Raw genomic sequence first — 14,493 nt, forward strand, 5'->3', positions numbered from 1 at the left:
TTTTTTTTTTTTTTTTTTTTTTTTTTTTTTGCCTACACTGTTGTAATTTCTTCCTTTTTAAAGCACCCTGGATGTAATTTCTTCATTTTTTTTGCCCACTTATCCTAATCCTTCAACAAAGTTCATGAGTTGATACTAATGTATTCTAACAACTGTAGTAATAGGGGATTGACACAACAGGAAGTTTCCTACATAACCCATTTACTCCCTTCTTAAGTTCAAATTCATTCAACTTATCTTTCATTAGATAGCTCCATGCTCTATGTGGTCCTTTACAAAATAAAAACAACCGATATTGGTTGAGTTATTCGAGAAGAATCAGAAGTTATCTTGCATAACCTTAGTCTTCCTACATTTTCATCGTCGTAAAAATGTGTATGCTGCCATATCTTGGCATCCCAGAAGCGGTATATGCCTATAATACCCACTCTACCTTCTTCTAGGTTTTTCAATGCCTTGAAGTATTCTTCAATACCCCATAGAAAATTATTTGGTTCCTTTGCTTGCCTAGAACCATTAAGCACCTTAGGTTTTAGGATTTTCACTTCTATAGACCCAACGGTATAAACCACCTACCATTGCATTAAACTGATCCTTCATCTTCACCATAAAGTTCTTAAAAGATAGTTCAATTCTCTAATACTGTCATTATGTTTAGTCGCCTAAATAATGAGAAGCAAAATCCTATTATCCTGTGGATTATCCTAACAACCCTCCAACTGGCTCTCACAATTGCCAAAAGTTTCTGACATTTTCCTGAGAACAAGAGAGAGTTACCAGCCAAGATAAGTCACGCTTTGATATCATTTGTCACAAGGTTAAAAATCAAGATTTTTTTTTTTTTTTTTTTTGCCTTGTGTAGCACTCATAATCTTCCTAATCAACCTTGAACACAATGGGAAAAAGGGATACACACATTGGGAAGTGAACCATAAAATTGAAAAGCCAAATTTCTCATTCTGATCGTTTTACTAAAAAACTAAACATGTAAGGCTGGAGCTAAAGGAAAACGTGGTCACCAACCTAAAACTAAACATCCCAGCAATGGGAATCAGCAGCGTGCTTTATATGTTGCTGAACTCTAACAAGCTTAGAATTTAAATGATCTAAGATGGCATCTCGATTATACAAACTCCAAAAGGAGTGAAAGAGAGTAAAGAAAACAACAACATCAAGACCAAACTAAGAAATAAATACATAAATACCAAATGAAAGAACAAAATACATAACCAGACAACAACAAAAGAAATAATGAAGGATATAAAAAGCTCTAGTTCAAAAAAAATGGTATCTTGATTGTATAGTAATTGATCCACTTATAGAAAACAAAAGGAGATATAAATGATGAAAGAGGAAAGCCCTGGTAGAAACATGATAAGACGTGGTGAAGCCTTAAAAAGGTTAGAAAGGTGGGTTTTTTTAGTTCGGATAAAAGAAGGCACCTCGTTCAGGACATTGGGGTTCTGTCAAAAAGGATTACAGCACATTGTTCATAAAGCTTCCAAGTAAAACCGAATAAAATGTACCCCAAGAAGTCGCATGTTTTCTTGCTCAGTCAACCCTTTCCTCCTATTCACTATGCATTTCTTCAGATAGCATTTGATAAATTTCATACCAAAGACCCAAATAATTGCATTAAGATCACAACCATTAAGTTGAATCAAAGAATTTGGAACTTTAGATCATCATTACTCATTAGGATCTTGGTCATGATAACAAGAATTATTAAAAGAAAGTCAAAACCTGCGTAAATTCATGGAGAATATCCCTGTGTCTTGCTAGTTTTTGATTTATAGAGGTAGCTGGTGCTGCAAATGCAGCACATCGACTCATTGAATCATTAACGTCCAACAATTTCTCAAGTAAAGATTGGATTTCCATTTCCATAGACTTCCATGATCTGTTGGGACCAACAGACGGTGAACTAGAATCCACATAACCTGATCACAAACACATAAACCATCATCCACACAAACTCATCTAAGAACAAAGACCACGATATAAAACCAGTATACTTAATCAAGCGACACTTAATTTGGGCTATGAAAAGGGGAAAGATCTTGAAGCTATCTAAATATAGAACGTGTAAAAGAATCATGTGACTAAAAAAATATATATATTCAAGGTTTACACTTAGCAAGCTTAATCAAAGTAATGCTGAAATTGGGACTGGAAGTACAAACATTCAAATCATTGGCTTAGATTGAGGCAAAAGATACTTTGCCCTTTAGTGGTGGTTGAGAGGTGCATAGAAAGTTTAGGGTTCTGGATATTCTTTTATTAACTTCCGAACTAAAATATGTTCCAGACCAATTTATATGCTACAAGCCGGTTTGATGTTTTGGGATCATCAAACAATTTAAGAACATAAGTCAATGGATTAATCTTAATTTATCAGTATGGTATAAAGAACACAGATTAACGAATATGCTTGCGAAGCATAGAAGGCATAAGTTAGATCTGAATTTTTTTAAAACTTCAACTTCGAATATCCAAAAAGTCAATGTCTATTCGGAGGTTCCATTGAGGGAATTCTACATAAATTATTCTTACGAAAAGAAAAGGAAAAAAATGTAAACTGTAATGCAAAATTTCCCGAAGCACATTGATAAGAATCTAAAGCCCCGATGGAATTAGCAGTTGCTTTCGGGAAATCATTTACAGCGTAAGGATCAAGGATCAGATAACAGATAAATATCATCATCTTAACAAATTTCAGTAGTTAAATCTTTGATTTGATTATTCATATCTCAGTAATCTAAGAAATGTAGCTGGAGTTATCCTCGACCATCTCACATAAACACTACCATTGTTCCACCACAGAGAAAGGGTCACTTCCATCCATCTCTGCAGGATGAAACTAGTATCGACTGAAAATTACAGCTCTACCAAATACAAATTACATACAGCGATTAAAATGCGTAAATGGCTAAAGAATCAGAGATCCGTGAAGTGAAGCAAAAAGGAAGAAAGCAAACCTCCTTGAGTGAACCTGGTACCGAGCTTCGCATAGGAGGAGAGCTTGACATCGAGATCGCCCTCGATCTTTCGAGCCTCACGCCTCAGCTCCTCCCAACCGGACTCCTGCAATTCAAGGCTCTGATCTGTCATTGCCATCTACAAAATTCACACCCGAAACTCATTTTGGTTTAGTTATCAGTATAGCAATGCTTAATTGGGCTCAATGCCCTTTCCATACTTATTTGTCAAACTACTCGTAAGGTAAGGTATCTATATCCGTACTACAATAAAAAGTAAGAATATTGAAATATATATATATATATATATATATATATTTTTAGACCGCTTTACCATTAATTTTTTAGTTAATTGCAAGTATGTAATTTATTTATAACCCTTTTAACCCTTTGTTTTAAATAATTAAAGTTTTTAAAATTTAATAAATATCCCTCCTTAAAAATTTAAAAAAAAAAAAACTTATTAAGTTTTCAATGAAAAATATTAAAGTTTTGTTTTGTAAATTTTTTTAAAATTTTAAAAGTTTCAAAATACTTTTATCGGTAAGAAAATTTTAAAAAATACTCTTACTATTAAATTTTAATATATTATAGATATCATTATATATTTATCTATAAATAGATATATTCAAATCTCTAAAATCTCCAACAATATATATTTATCTATTTGAATCTTATTCAAATGTGATAGATATTGTTTCCTTAGTATAATTTATTTAATACATGATAATTATACTTAATACATGATAAGAATGAAGGATTCACTCCACAATAAAATAAAAGCATGGGATGTCTTTTGAATTTATTTAGATTAAACAAAACTAAGGCTAAAACAATTAAATATCTCGAAATAAATTAAGATGCTTTTGGGGAGTCTTTAATCTTCTTACTTTAGCTCGTCCAACGAGGTCGAATATTCCATGCTTTCGCAAATTTTTCATTCCCACGTTGTACAACCATCACTTGGGCTTCTTCCTTATACCGTTAGAAATTAAATCACTATGTGGGCTTCTATGAGTTAGCTTGACAGATAAATATTAGTTGGCGGAATCCCTATTCGTCCCAAAATACCAAATACCATGTCACACAGACAATCAACATAATTTAAGAGAAACGAGATGTCATTGATGTCTGAGATGTCTGAGAGGTCTAAGATGTCTTTGATGTCTGAGAGATCTGAGGTTTCTTTGATGTCTGAGACGTCTGAGAGGTCTGAGAAGTCTAAGATGTTTTTTATGTCTGAGAGGTCTATGATGTCTGAGACGTCTGAGATGTTTGAGATATTTGAGATGTCTGAGATGTCTTAGATTTCTAAGAGGTCTGAGAGGTCTGAGAGGTCTGAGATGTCTAAGATGTTTGAGAGGTCTGAGATGTTTGAGATGTCTGAAATGTCTGAAATGTCTTAAATGTCTAAGATGTCTGAGAGGTCTGAGATGTCTGAAATGTCTGAGATGTTTGAGATGTCTGAAATGTCTTAAATGTCTAAGATGTCTGAGAGGTTTGAGATTTCTAAGATGTCTGAAATGTCTGAGATGTCTTAAATGTCTGAGATGTTTGAGATGTCTTAGATGTTTGAGATGTCTGATATGTCTGAGAGGTCTGAGATGTCTGAGGCGTCTGAGAGGTCTTAGATGTCTGAGGCGTCTGACATGTCTGAGATGTCTGAATGTCTGAATGTCTGAATGTCTGAGAGGTTTGAGATGTTTGAGAGGTCTGAGATGTCTAAGAGGTCTGAGATGTCTGAGATGCCTGAGAGGTCTGAGAGATTTGAGAGATTTGAGATGTCTTTGATGTCTAAGAGGTCTAAGAGGTCTGAGATGTCTGAGATGTATGAGAGGTCTAAGATTTCTAGATGTCTGAGATGTTTGAGAGGTCTAAGATGTCTAAATGTCTGAGAGGTCTGAGTAGTCTGAGATGTCTGAATGTCTGAGAGGTCTGAGATGTCTGGGATGTCTGAGATGTCTGAAAGGTCTCAGATGTCCCAGATATATGAGGTGTCTTTGATGTCTGTGATGTCTGATATGTATGAGATGTCTTAGATGTTTGAGAGGTTTAAGAGGTCTGAGATGTCTTTAATTTCTGAGATGTCTGTGATGTTTGAGAGGTTTGAGAGGTCTGAGATGTTTTCGATGTCTAAGAGGTTTGAGATGTCTAAGAGGTCTTAGATGTCCGAGATGTCTGAGATGTCTGAAAGGTCTGAGATATCTGAGAGGTCTGAGGTGTCTTTGATGTCTGTAATGTCTGATATGTATGACATGTCTTAGATGTCTGAAAGGTTTGAGAGGTCTGAGAGGACGGAGATGTCTGAGATGTATGAGAGGTCTGAGATGTCTGAGATGTTTGAGATGTTTGAGAGGTCTAAGATGTCTGAGATCTCTGAGAGGTGTGAGAGGTGTGAGATGTCTTACATGTCTGAGAGGTTTGAGAGGTCTTTGATTTCTGAGATGTATGAGACGTTTGAGAGGTATGAGATGTTTGAGAGATCTGAGATGTCTTAGAGGTCTCAGATGTCTGATATGTCTCAAATGTCTTTAATGTCTGAGAGGTTTGATATGTCTCAGATGTCTTTGATGTCTGAGAGGTCTGAGAGGTCTTAGATGTCTTTGATGTCTAAGAGGTCTGAGAGGACTAAGATGTCTGAGATGTATGAGAGGTCTGGGATGTCTGAGATGTTTGAGAGGTCTGAGATGTCTGAGAGGTTTGAGGTGTCTTTGATGTCTGTGATGTCTCATATGTATGAGATGTCTTAGATGTCTAAGAGGTGTGAGACGTCTGAGATGAATTTGATTTATGAGATGCCTGAGAGGTCTTAGATGTCTCTGAGAGGACTAAGATGTCTGAGATGTATGAGAGGCATGGGATGTCTGAGATAACTGAGAGGTCTGAGATGTCTGAAAGGTTTGAGATGTTTTTGATGTCTAAGAGGTTTGAGATGTCTGAGATGTATGAAAGGTTTGAGATGTCTTTGATGTCTTAGAGGTCTGAGATGTCTTTGATTTCTGAGATGTCTGAGATATTTGAGAGGTCTGAGAGTTTTGAGATGTCTTTGATCTCTGAGAGGTCTGAGATGTCTTTGATTTCTAAGATGTCTCAGGGTTCTGAGATGCCTTTGATCTTCCAAAGGTTTGAGATGTCTGAGATGTCTGAGAGGTTTGAGATGTCTGAGAGGTTTGAGATGTCTGAGAGGTATAAGATGTCTAAGATGTCTGAGATGTCTGAGATGTTTGAGATGCCTGAGATGTCTGAGATGTCTGAAATGAATGAGGGTCTGAGATGTCTTTGATGTCTGAGAGGTCTGAGATGTCTTTGACGTTTGAGAGTCTGAGAGGTTTGATATGTCTTTGTTGTCTTAGATGTATGAGATGTTTGAGAGGTTTGAGATGTCTTTGATTTCTGAGAGGTCAAAAAAGTCAGAGATGTCTGAGAGGTTTGAGATGTCTTTGATGTTCGAGAGGTCTGAGAAGTCTTAGAAGTCTGAGAGGTCTGAGATGTTTGAAGGTCTGAGAGGTCTGAGAAGTTTGAGATGTTTGAGAAGTCTGAGAGGTCTTAGATGTTTGAGATGTCTTTGATACCTGAGAGGTTTGAGAGGTTTGAGATGTCTGAGATGTTTGAGATGTCTGAGAGGTCTGAGATGTCTGAGATGTCTGAGATGTCTGAGAGGTTTGAGATGTTTGAGATGTGTTTGATATCTGAGAGGTCTGAGATGTTTGAGATGTTTGAGATGTCTGAGAGGTCTGAGACGTCTGAGATGTTTGAGAGATCTAAGATGTCTGAGAGGTGTGAGTCGTCTGAGATGAATTTGATTTCTGAGATGTATGAGAGGTCTTAAATGTCTTTGATGTCTGAGATGTGTGAGAGGTCTGAGAGGTCTGAGATGTCTTTAGTATCTGAGAGGTCTGAGATGTCTGAGATGTCTGAGAGATCTGAGATGTCTGAGAGGTCTGAGATGTCTGAGAGGTCTAAGATGTCTGAGATGTCTGTGAGGTCTGAGAGGTCTGAGATGTCTGTGAGGTCTGAGAAATCTAAGATGTCTGAGCTGTCTGAGATGTCTTTGATGAATGAGATGTTGGAGAATTCTAAGATGTCTAAGAGGTCTTAGATGTCTGAGATGTCTGAGATATCCTAGATGTCGGAGATGTCTAAGTGGTCTGAGAAGTTTGAGATGTTTGAGATGTATGAGAGGTCTGAGAAGTCTTTAATGTCCAAGAGGTCTGAGAAGTTTTAAAAGTCTAAGAGATCTTAGATGTCTGAGATGTCTGAGAGGTCTGAAAAGTCTGAGATGTCTTTAATGTCTGAGAGATCTGAGAAGTTTGAGATGTCTGAGATGTCTGAAAGGTCTAAGATGTCCGAGAAGTCTTTGATATCTAAGAGATCTGAGAGGTCTGAGATACTTGAGAGGTCTGAGATGTCTGAGATGTCTAAGATGTCTGAGATGTTTGAGACGTCTGAGAGGTCTAAGATGTCTTTGATGTCTGAGAGGTCTGAGATGTCTGAGATATTTGAGAGGTCTGAGATATCTTAAATGTCTAAAATGTATGAGATGTTTGAGATGTCTGAGAGGTCTAAGAGGTCTAAGATGTCTTTGATGTCTGAGAGGTCTGAGATGTTTGAGAAGTCTAAGATGTCTGAGAGGTATGAGATGTATGAGATGTCTGAGATGTCTGAGAGGTCTTAGATGTCTTTGATGTTCGAGAGGTCTGAGATGTCTTTGATGTCTGAGAGGTCTGAGAAGTCTTAGAAGTCTGAGATATCTGAGAGGTCTGATAGGTCTAAAATGTCTGAGAGTTCAATGAAGTCAGAGATGTCTATGATGTCTGAGTTGTCTGAGATGTTTGAGAGGTCTAAGAAGTTTGAGATGTTTAAGAGGTCTGAGATGTCTGAGAGGTCTGAGAAGTCTTAGAAGTCTTAGAAGTCTGAGAGCTTTGAGATGTCTGAGATGTCTGAGAAGTCTGAGATGTTTGAGAGTTCTGAAAAGTCTAAGATGTCTTTGATACCTGAGAGGTCTGCGAAATCTGAGATGTCTAAAAGGTCTAAGATGTATGAGATGTCTTTGATGTCATAGAGGTCCTAGATGGCTGAGATGTCTTTGATATCTGAGAGGTTTGAGAGGTTTGAGATGTCTGAGATGTTTGAGATGTTTGAGAGGTTTGAGATGTTTTTAAAGTTCGAGAGGTCTGAAATGTCTGAGATGTCTAAGAGGTTTGAAATATCTTAGATGTCTGAGATGTCTGAGTGCTCTGAGAAGTCTGAGATGTCTGAGATGTCTTTGATGTTCGAGAGGTCTGAGATATCTAAGATATCTGAGAGGTCTGATAGGTCTGAAATGTCTGAGAGTTCAATGAAGTTAGAGATGTCTGTGATGTCTGAGATGTCTGAGAGGTCTGAGATGTCTTTGATGAATGAGATATCGTAGAAGTTCGAGATGTCTAAGATGTCTTAGATGTGTGAGATGTGTGAGATGTCTAAGATATCTTAGATGTTTGAGATGTCTTAGTGGTGTGAATGGTCTGAGAGGTTTGAGATGACTGAGATGTTTGAGAGATCTGGATATGGTATGATACTAAAACGAGAAAACAACTTTTCAGATCGAGTTAACAATCCTGTCTCAAAAGAAAAAAAAGTTCCTATGTTAACATCTTTGGAATTTGACTCCAAAATGGCCCGGAAGCAAAAGTGCATAAGTTTCGAATTTTAACCAACATATGTGTAAGATTCATCAAACTTCAGCATTTCTTACTGATTCGTTGAAAAAGATCGAAAGAAACAAAGATTTTTCATATAATGATTTAACTGCCTCCATGAGGGTATTCTCGACAGGGTTGAGGTTGTGAGGTCTAATTGCCAAGTTTCGCTGATCCCACGCGAAGTGACGGCCACACCTCGCTCAGCCTTCAGCCCATGACTCCCAGAATCTATCAAAATACCTGCAAACAGAGAAAAGAAAGAAAATACGAGAGAGAGAGAGAGATTTCAGATAAACGTTGGCGAGTTTCTAATTTCTCCGACGAGTCCCAAACCACCCAAAAATCGACACCAAACGATCAGTTATCACCACGAGAAGGATCCCTAACAAAAGTACAATAACTCAAGGTACGTTTTGTGCCTTTTCGTATGCGCCGTCGTCGGTAACTGAGGTCAGAAAATTGAGTTTTTCTAAACGTTCTTCGATCTGTGGTTTTAGAAACGTTTAAGGCACAAAACTCCCAAAAAAGAAAGAAGGACGACAAACAAAAAGGAAAAGGAAGAAAGAGGATCGAAATCAGCAACGGAAACGCCGCGGAAAGGAGAGAGAAAACTCGCTAGAAAATTGACCAAAGTCTGGTAAGGAAGATGAGATCCACGGATCCGGGTAAACCCGAACCCAAAATCCATATCGAGTTAACGACCCTATCTCATAGGGGAAAAAAGTTCTTATGTTAACACCTATTGAATTTGACTGAAAAATGGCTCGAAAGCGAAAGTGAATAAGTTTCATATTTTAACCCAACATATGTGTAAGATTCATCAAACTTAAGCATTCCTTACAGATTCGTTGAAAAAGATCGAAAGAAACAAATGTTTTTCACATAATGACTTAAGTGCCTCCATGTGGGTCTTCTCCACAGGGTTGAGGCTGTGAGGTCTTATCAACATGGGTAAATGCTTTTTTTCTCCAATATTTTAAGCTTAGGACAATCTTTAGTGGATATGATATGATACTAAAACGAGAAAACAACTTTTCAGATCGAGTTAACGACCTTGTCTCAAAGGGGAAAAAATTTCCTATGTTAACACCAATGGAATTTGACTGCAAAATGGCTTGGAAGCGAAAGTGAATAAGTTTTGTATTTTAACCAATCATCTGTGTAAGATTCATCAAACTTGAGCGTTCCTTACAGATTCGTTGAAAAAGATCGAAAGAAACAAAGGTTTTGCACATAATGATTTGGGTGCCTCCATGAGGGTCAACTCGACAGGGTTAAGGTTGTGAGATCTTATCGACACGAGTAAATGTTTTATTTCTTCCATATTTTAAACTTAGGACAATCTTTAGTGGATATCGTATGAAACTAAAACGAGAAAATAACTTTTAAGATCGAGCTAACGACCGTGAATCAAAGGGGAAAAAAGTTCCTATGTTAACATCTATTGAATTTGACTGCAAAATGGCCCGAAGCAAAAGTCAATAAGTTTCGTATTTTAACACATTATATTTGTAAGATTCATCAAACTTGAGTGTTCCTTACAGATTCGTTGAAAAAGATCGAAAGAAACAAAGGTTTTTCACATAATCATTTGGGTGCCTCCATGAGGGTCTACTCCATAGGGTTGAGGTTGTGAGGTCTTATCGACACGAGTAAATATTTTTTTCTTCCATATTTTAAGCTTAGGACAATCTTTAATGGATATGGTATGATACTAAAATGAGAAAACAACTTTTCAGATCGAGTTAACAACCCTGTCTCAAAGGGGAAAAAGTTCCTATGTTAACACCTATAGAATTTCACTACAAAATGGCCCGTAAGCGATAAGTTTCGTATTTTAACCAATCATATGTGTAAGATTCATCAATCTTGAGCGTTCCTTCTTGATTCGTTGAAAAAGAACGAAAGAAAAAAAGGTTTTTCACATAATGATTTGGGTGCCTCCATGAGGATCTACTCGACAAGGTTTAGGTTGTGAGGTCTTATCGACACGAGTAAATATTTTTTTCTTCCATATTTTAAGCTTAGGACAATCTTTAGTGGATATGGTATGATACTAAAACGAGAAAACAACTTTTCAAATCGAGTTAACGACCTTGTCTCAAATGGAAAAAAAAGTTCCTATGTTAACACGTATGGAATTTTACTGCAAAATGGCCCGGAAGCGAAAGTGAATACGTTTCGTATTTTAACCAATCATATGTGTAAGATTCATCAAACTTGAGCGTTCCTTACAGATTCATCTAAAAAGATCGAAATAAACAAATGTTTTTCATATAATTATTTGGGTGCCTCCATGAGGGTGTACTCGACAGGGTTGAGGTCTTGAAGTTTTATCGGCACAAGTAAATGATTTTTTCTTCCATATTTTAAGCTTAGGACAATCTTTAGTGGATATGGTTTGATACTAAAATGAGAAAACAACTTTTCAAATCGAGTTAACGACCCTGTCTCAAATGGGAAAAAAGTTCCTACGTTAACACGTATGTAATTTGACTGCAAAATTGCCCGGAAGCGAAAGTGAATAAGTTTCCTATTTTAACCAATCATATGTGTAAGATTCATCAAACTTGAGTGTTACTTACAGATTCGTCTAAAAAGATCGAAAGAAACAAAAATTTTCCACATAATGATTTGGGTGCCTCCATGAGGGTCTACTCGATAGGGCTGAGGTCTTGAGGTCTTATTGACAAGAGTAAATGTTTTTTTTCTTCCATATTTTAAGCTTAGGACAATCTTTAGTCAATATGGTATGATACTAAAACGAGAAAATAACTTTTCAGATCGAGTTAACGACCCTGTCTCCAATGGGATAAAAGTTCCTATGTTAAAACCTATGGAATTTGACAACAAAATGGCCTGAAAGCAAAAGTGAAGAAGTTTCGTATTTTAACTCAAAATATGTGTAAGATTCATCAAACTTGAGTGTTCCTTACAGATTCGTTGAAAAAGATTGAAAGAAACAAAGGTTTTTCACATAATGATTTGGGTGCCTCCATGAGGGTCTACTCGACAGGGTTGAGAATGTGAGGTCTTATCGACACGAGTAAATGTTTTTTTTATTCCATATTTTAAGCTTAGGACAATCTTTAGTAGATATGATATGATACTAAAACGAGAAAACAACTTTTCAGATCGAGTTAACGACCCTGTCTCAAAGGGGAAAAAAGTTCTTATGTTAACACCTATGAAATTTGACTGCCAAGTGGCTGGAAGCGAAAGTGAAGAAGTTTCGTATTTTAACCCAAAATATGTGTAAGATTCATCAAACTTGAGCGTTCCTTACAGATTCGTTGAAAAAGATTGAATGAAACAAAGGTTTTTCACATTAGGATTTGGGTTCCTCCATGAGGGACTTTCCAAGAGGGTTGAGGTTGTGAGGTCTTATCGACACGAGTAAATGTTTTATTTCTTCCATATTTTAAGCTTAGGACAATCTATAGTGGATATGATATGATATGATACTAAAACGAGAAAACAACTTTTCAGATCGAGTTAACGACCCTGTCTCAAAGGGGAAAAAAGTTCTTATGTTAACACCTATGGAATTTGACTGCAAAGTGGCTGGAAGCGAAAGTGAAGAAGTTTCGTATTTTAACCCAAAATATGTGTAAGATTCATCAAACTTGAGCGTTCCTTACAGATTCGTTGAAAAAGATCGAAAGAAACAAAAGTTTTTCACATAAGGATTTGGGTTCCTCCATGAGGAACTTTTCAACAGGGTTGAGGTTGTGAGGTCTTATCGACACGAGTAAATATTTTATTTTTTCCATATTTTAAGTTTAGGACAATCTTTAGTGGATATGATATGATACTAAAACTAGAAAACGACTTTTCAGATCGAGTTAACGAACCTGTCTCAAGGGGAAAAAAGTACCAGAGTTAACACCTAGGGAATTTCGCTTTCATATGGCCCGGAAGCGAAAGTGAATAAGTTTTGTATTTTAACAAACCATATATGTAAGATTCATCAAACTTGACCGTTCCTTACAGATTCGTCTAAAAAGATCGAAAGAAACAAAGGTTTTCACATAATGATTTGGGTGCCTCCATGAAGGTCTACTCGACAAGGGTTGAGGTTGTGAGGTCTTATCGACCTAAGTAAATATTTTTTTCTTTCATATTTTAAGCTGAGGATAAACTTTAGTAGATATGGTATGATACTAAAATGAGAAAACAACTTTTTAGATCGAGTTAACGACCATGTCTCAATTGGGAAAAAAAGTTCCTATGTTAACACCTATGAAATTGCACTGCAGAAGTTACCAAAAGAGAAAGTGAATAAGTTTCGTATTTTAACCCACCATATGTGTAAGATTCATCGAACTCGAGCGTTCCTGACAGATTCGTTGAAAAAGATCGAAAGAAACAAATGTTTTTCACATAATGATTTGGGTCCCTCCATGAGGGTCTACTCGACAGGGTTGAGGCTGTGAGGTCTTATCGACACAAGTAATTATTTTTTTCTTCCATATTTTAAGCTTAGGACAATCTTTAGTGGATATGGTATGATACTAAAACGAGAAAACAACTTTTTAGATCGAATTAACGACGTTGTCTCAAATGGGAAAAAAGTTCATATGTTAACACCTATGGAATTGCACTCCAAAAGGGACCGGAAGCGAAAGTGAATAAGTTTCGTATTTTAACCCACCATATATGTAAGATACATCAAACTTTAGCGTTCCTTACAGATTCGTTGAAAAAGATCGAAAGAAACAAAGGTTTTTCACATAATGATTTGGGTACCTCCATGAAGGACTACTCGACAGGGTTAAGGTTGTGAGGTCTTATTGACACAAGTAAATATTTTTTCTTACATATTTTAATCTTAGGACAACGTTTAGTGGATATGGTATGATACTAAAACGAGAAAACAACTTTTCAGATCGAGTAAACGACCCTGTCTCAAATGGTAAAAATTTCCTATGTTAACACCTATGGAATTTGACTGTAAAATATCTCAGAAGCGAAAGTGAATAAGTTTCGTATTTTAACCAATCTTATGTGTAGATTCATCAAACTTGAGCCTTCCTTACAGATTTGTTGAAAAAGATCGAAAGAAACAAAGGTTTTTCACATAATGATTTGGGTTCCTCCATGAGGGACTTTTTGACAGGGTTGAGGTTGTGAGGTCTTATCGACACGAGTTAACGCCTGTCTCAAGGGGAAAAAAGTTCCTATGTTAACACCTATTTAATTTGGCTGCAAAATGGCCCGGAAGTGAAACTGAATAAGATTCGTATTTTAACCCAACATATGTGTAAGATTCATCAAACTTGAGCGTTCCTTACAGATTCGTTGAAAAAGATTGAAAGAAACAAAGGTTTTTCACATAATGATTTGGGTGCCTCCTGTTAGATAAAACCTAAGTTTTTCCTCATTTAGATTCACACGATTTCATTAGTTGATTGAATACCCGTTTGACCATTTGACAAACAACTTCGAATAGATTACCAAAGTTGTAGAGGGCAATTTTGTAGGAAGTGGCACAGATTTAGTTGGCCACTCTCCGGCCATTTTAGGATAAGTTATATTTAAATAGGAAATTTGTTCAGAAGATTTCATAACCTAATTTTAAGCAGAGTCAAAATTTCAGCAATTCTCTCTCTTTGTTATTTTACGCGTTTTATTTTCTTCTAACAACTTCTCGTCAACGATTTCCTCTCACCGAAAAGAAAAGGATTTCTCTGGCCGATTATCGAAATCCAACACCTCCATGAGGGTCTACTCGACAGGGTTGAGGTTGTGAGGTCTTATCGACACTAGTAAATATTTTTTTCTTCCATATTTTAAGCTTAGGACAATCTTTAGTGCATATGGTATGATAC

At 36.5% G+C, this 14,493-nt stretch overlaps 1 protein-coding gene across 1 annotated transcript in view; it reads right to left on the reverse strand.

Moving 5' to 3' along the window:
- The window catches only part of LOC111432538 (Golgi SNAP receptor complex member 1-2), a 6,095-nt gene extending 2,910 nt beyond the window's left edge, over nucleotides 1-3,185 (reverse strand). The window contains exons 1-2 of the mRNA XM_023069467.1: nucleotides 2,979-3,185; nucleotides 1,744-1,940 (exon numbers count right to left, since the gene is read on the reverse strand). Coding sequence (XP_022925235.1) covers nucleotides 1,744-1,940; nucleotides 2,979-3,117 — 336 coding nt within the window. The 5' untranslated portion in view covers nucleotides 3,118-3,185. The remainder of the gene's footprint in view (nucleotides 1-1,743; nucleotides 1,941-2,978) is intronic.
- Between the last annotated feature and the right edge of the window lie 11,308 nt (nucleotides 3,186-14,493).

Source organism: Cucurbita moschata, unplaced genomic scaffold, assembly GCF_002738365.1.
Source record: "Cucurbita moschata cultivar Rifu unplaced genomic scaffold, Cmos_1.0 Cmo_Scf00038, whole genome shotgun sequence".
In the NCBI taxonomy this organism is placed as follows: Eukaryota; Viridiplantae; Streptophyta; class Magnoliopsida; order Cucurbitales; family Cucurbitaceae; genus Cucurbita; species Cucurbita moschata.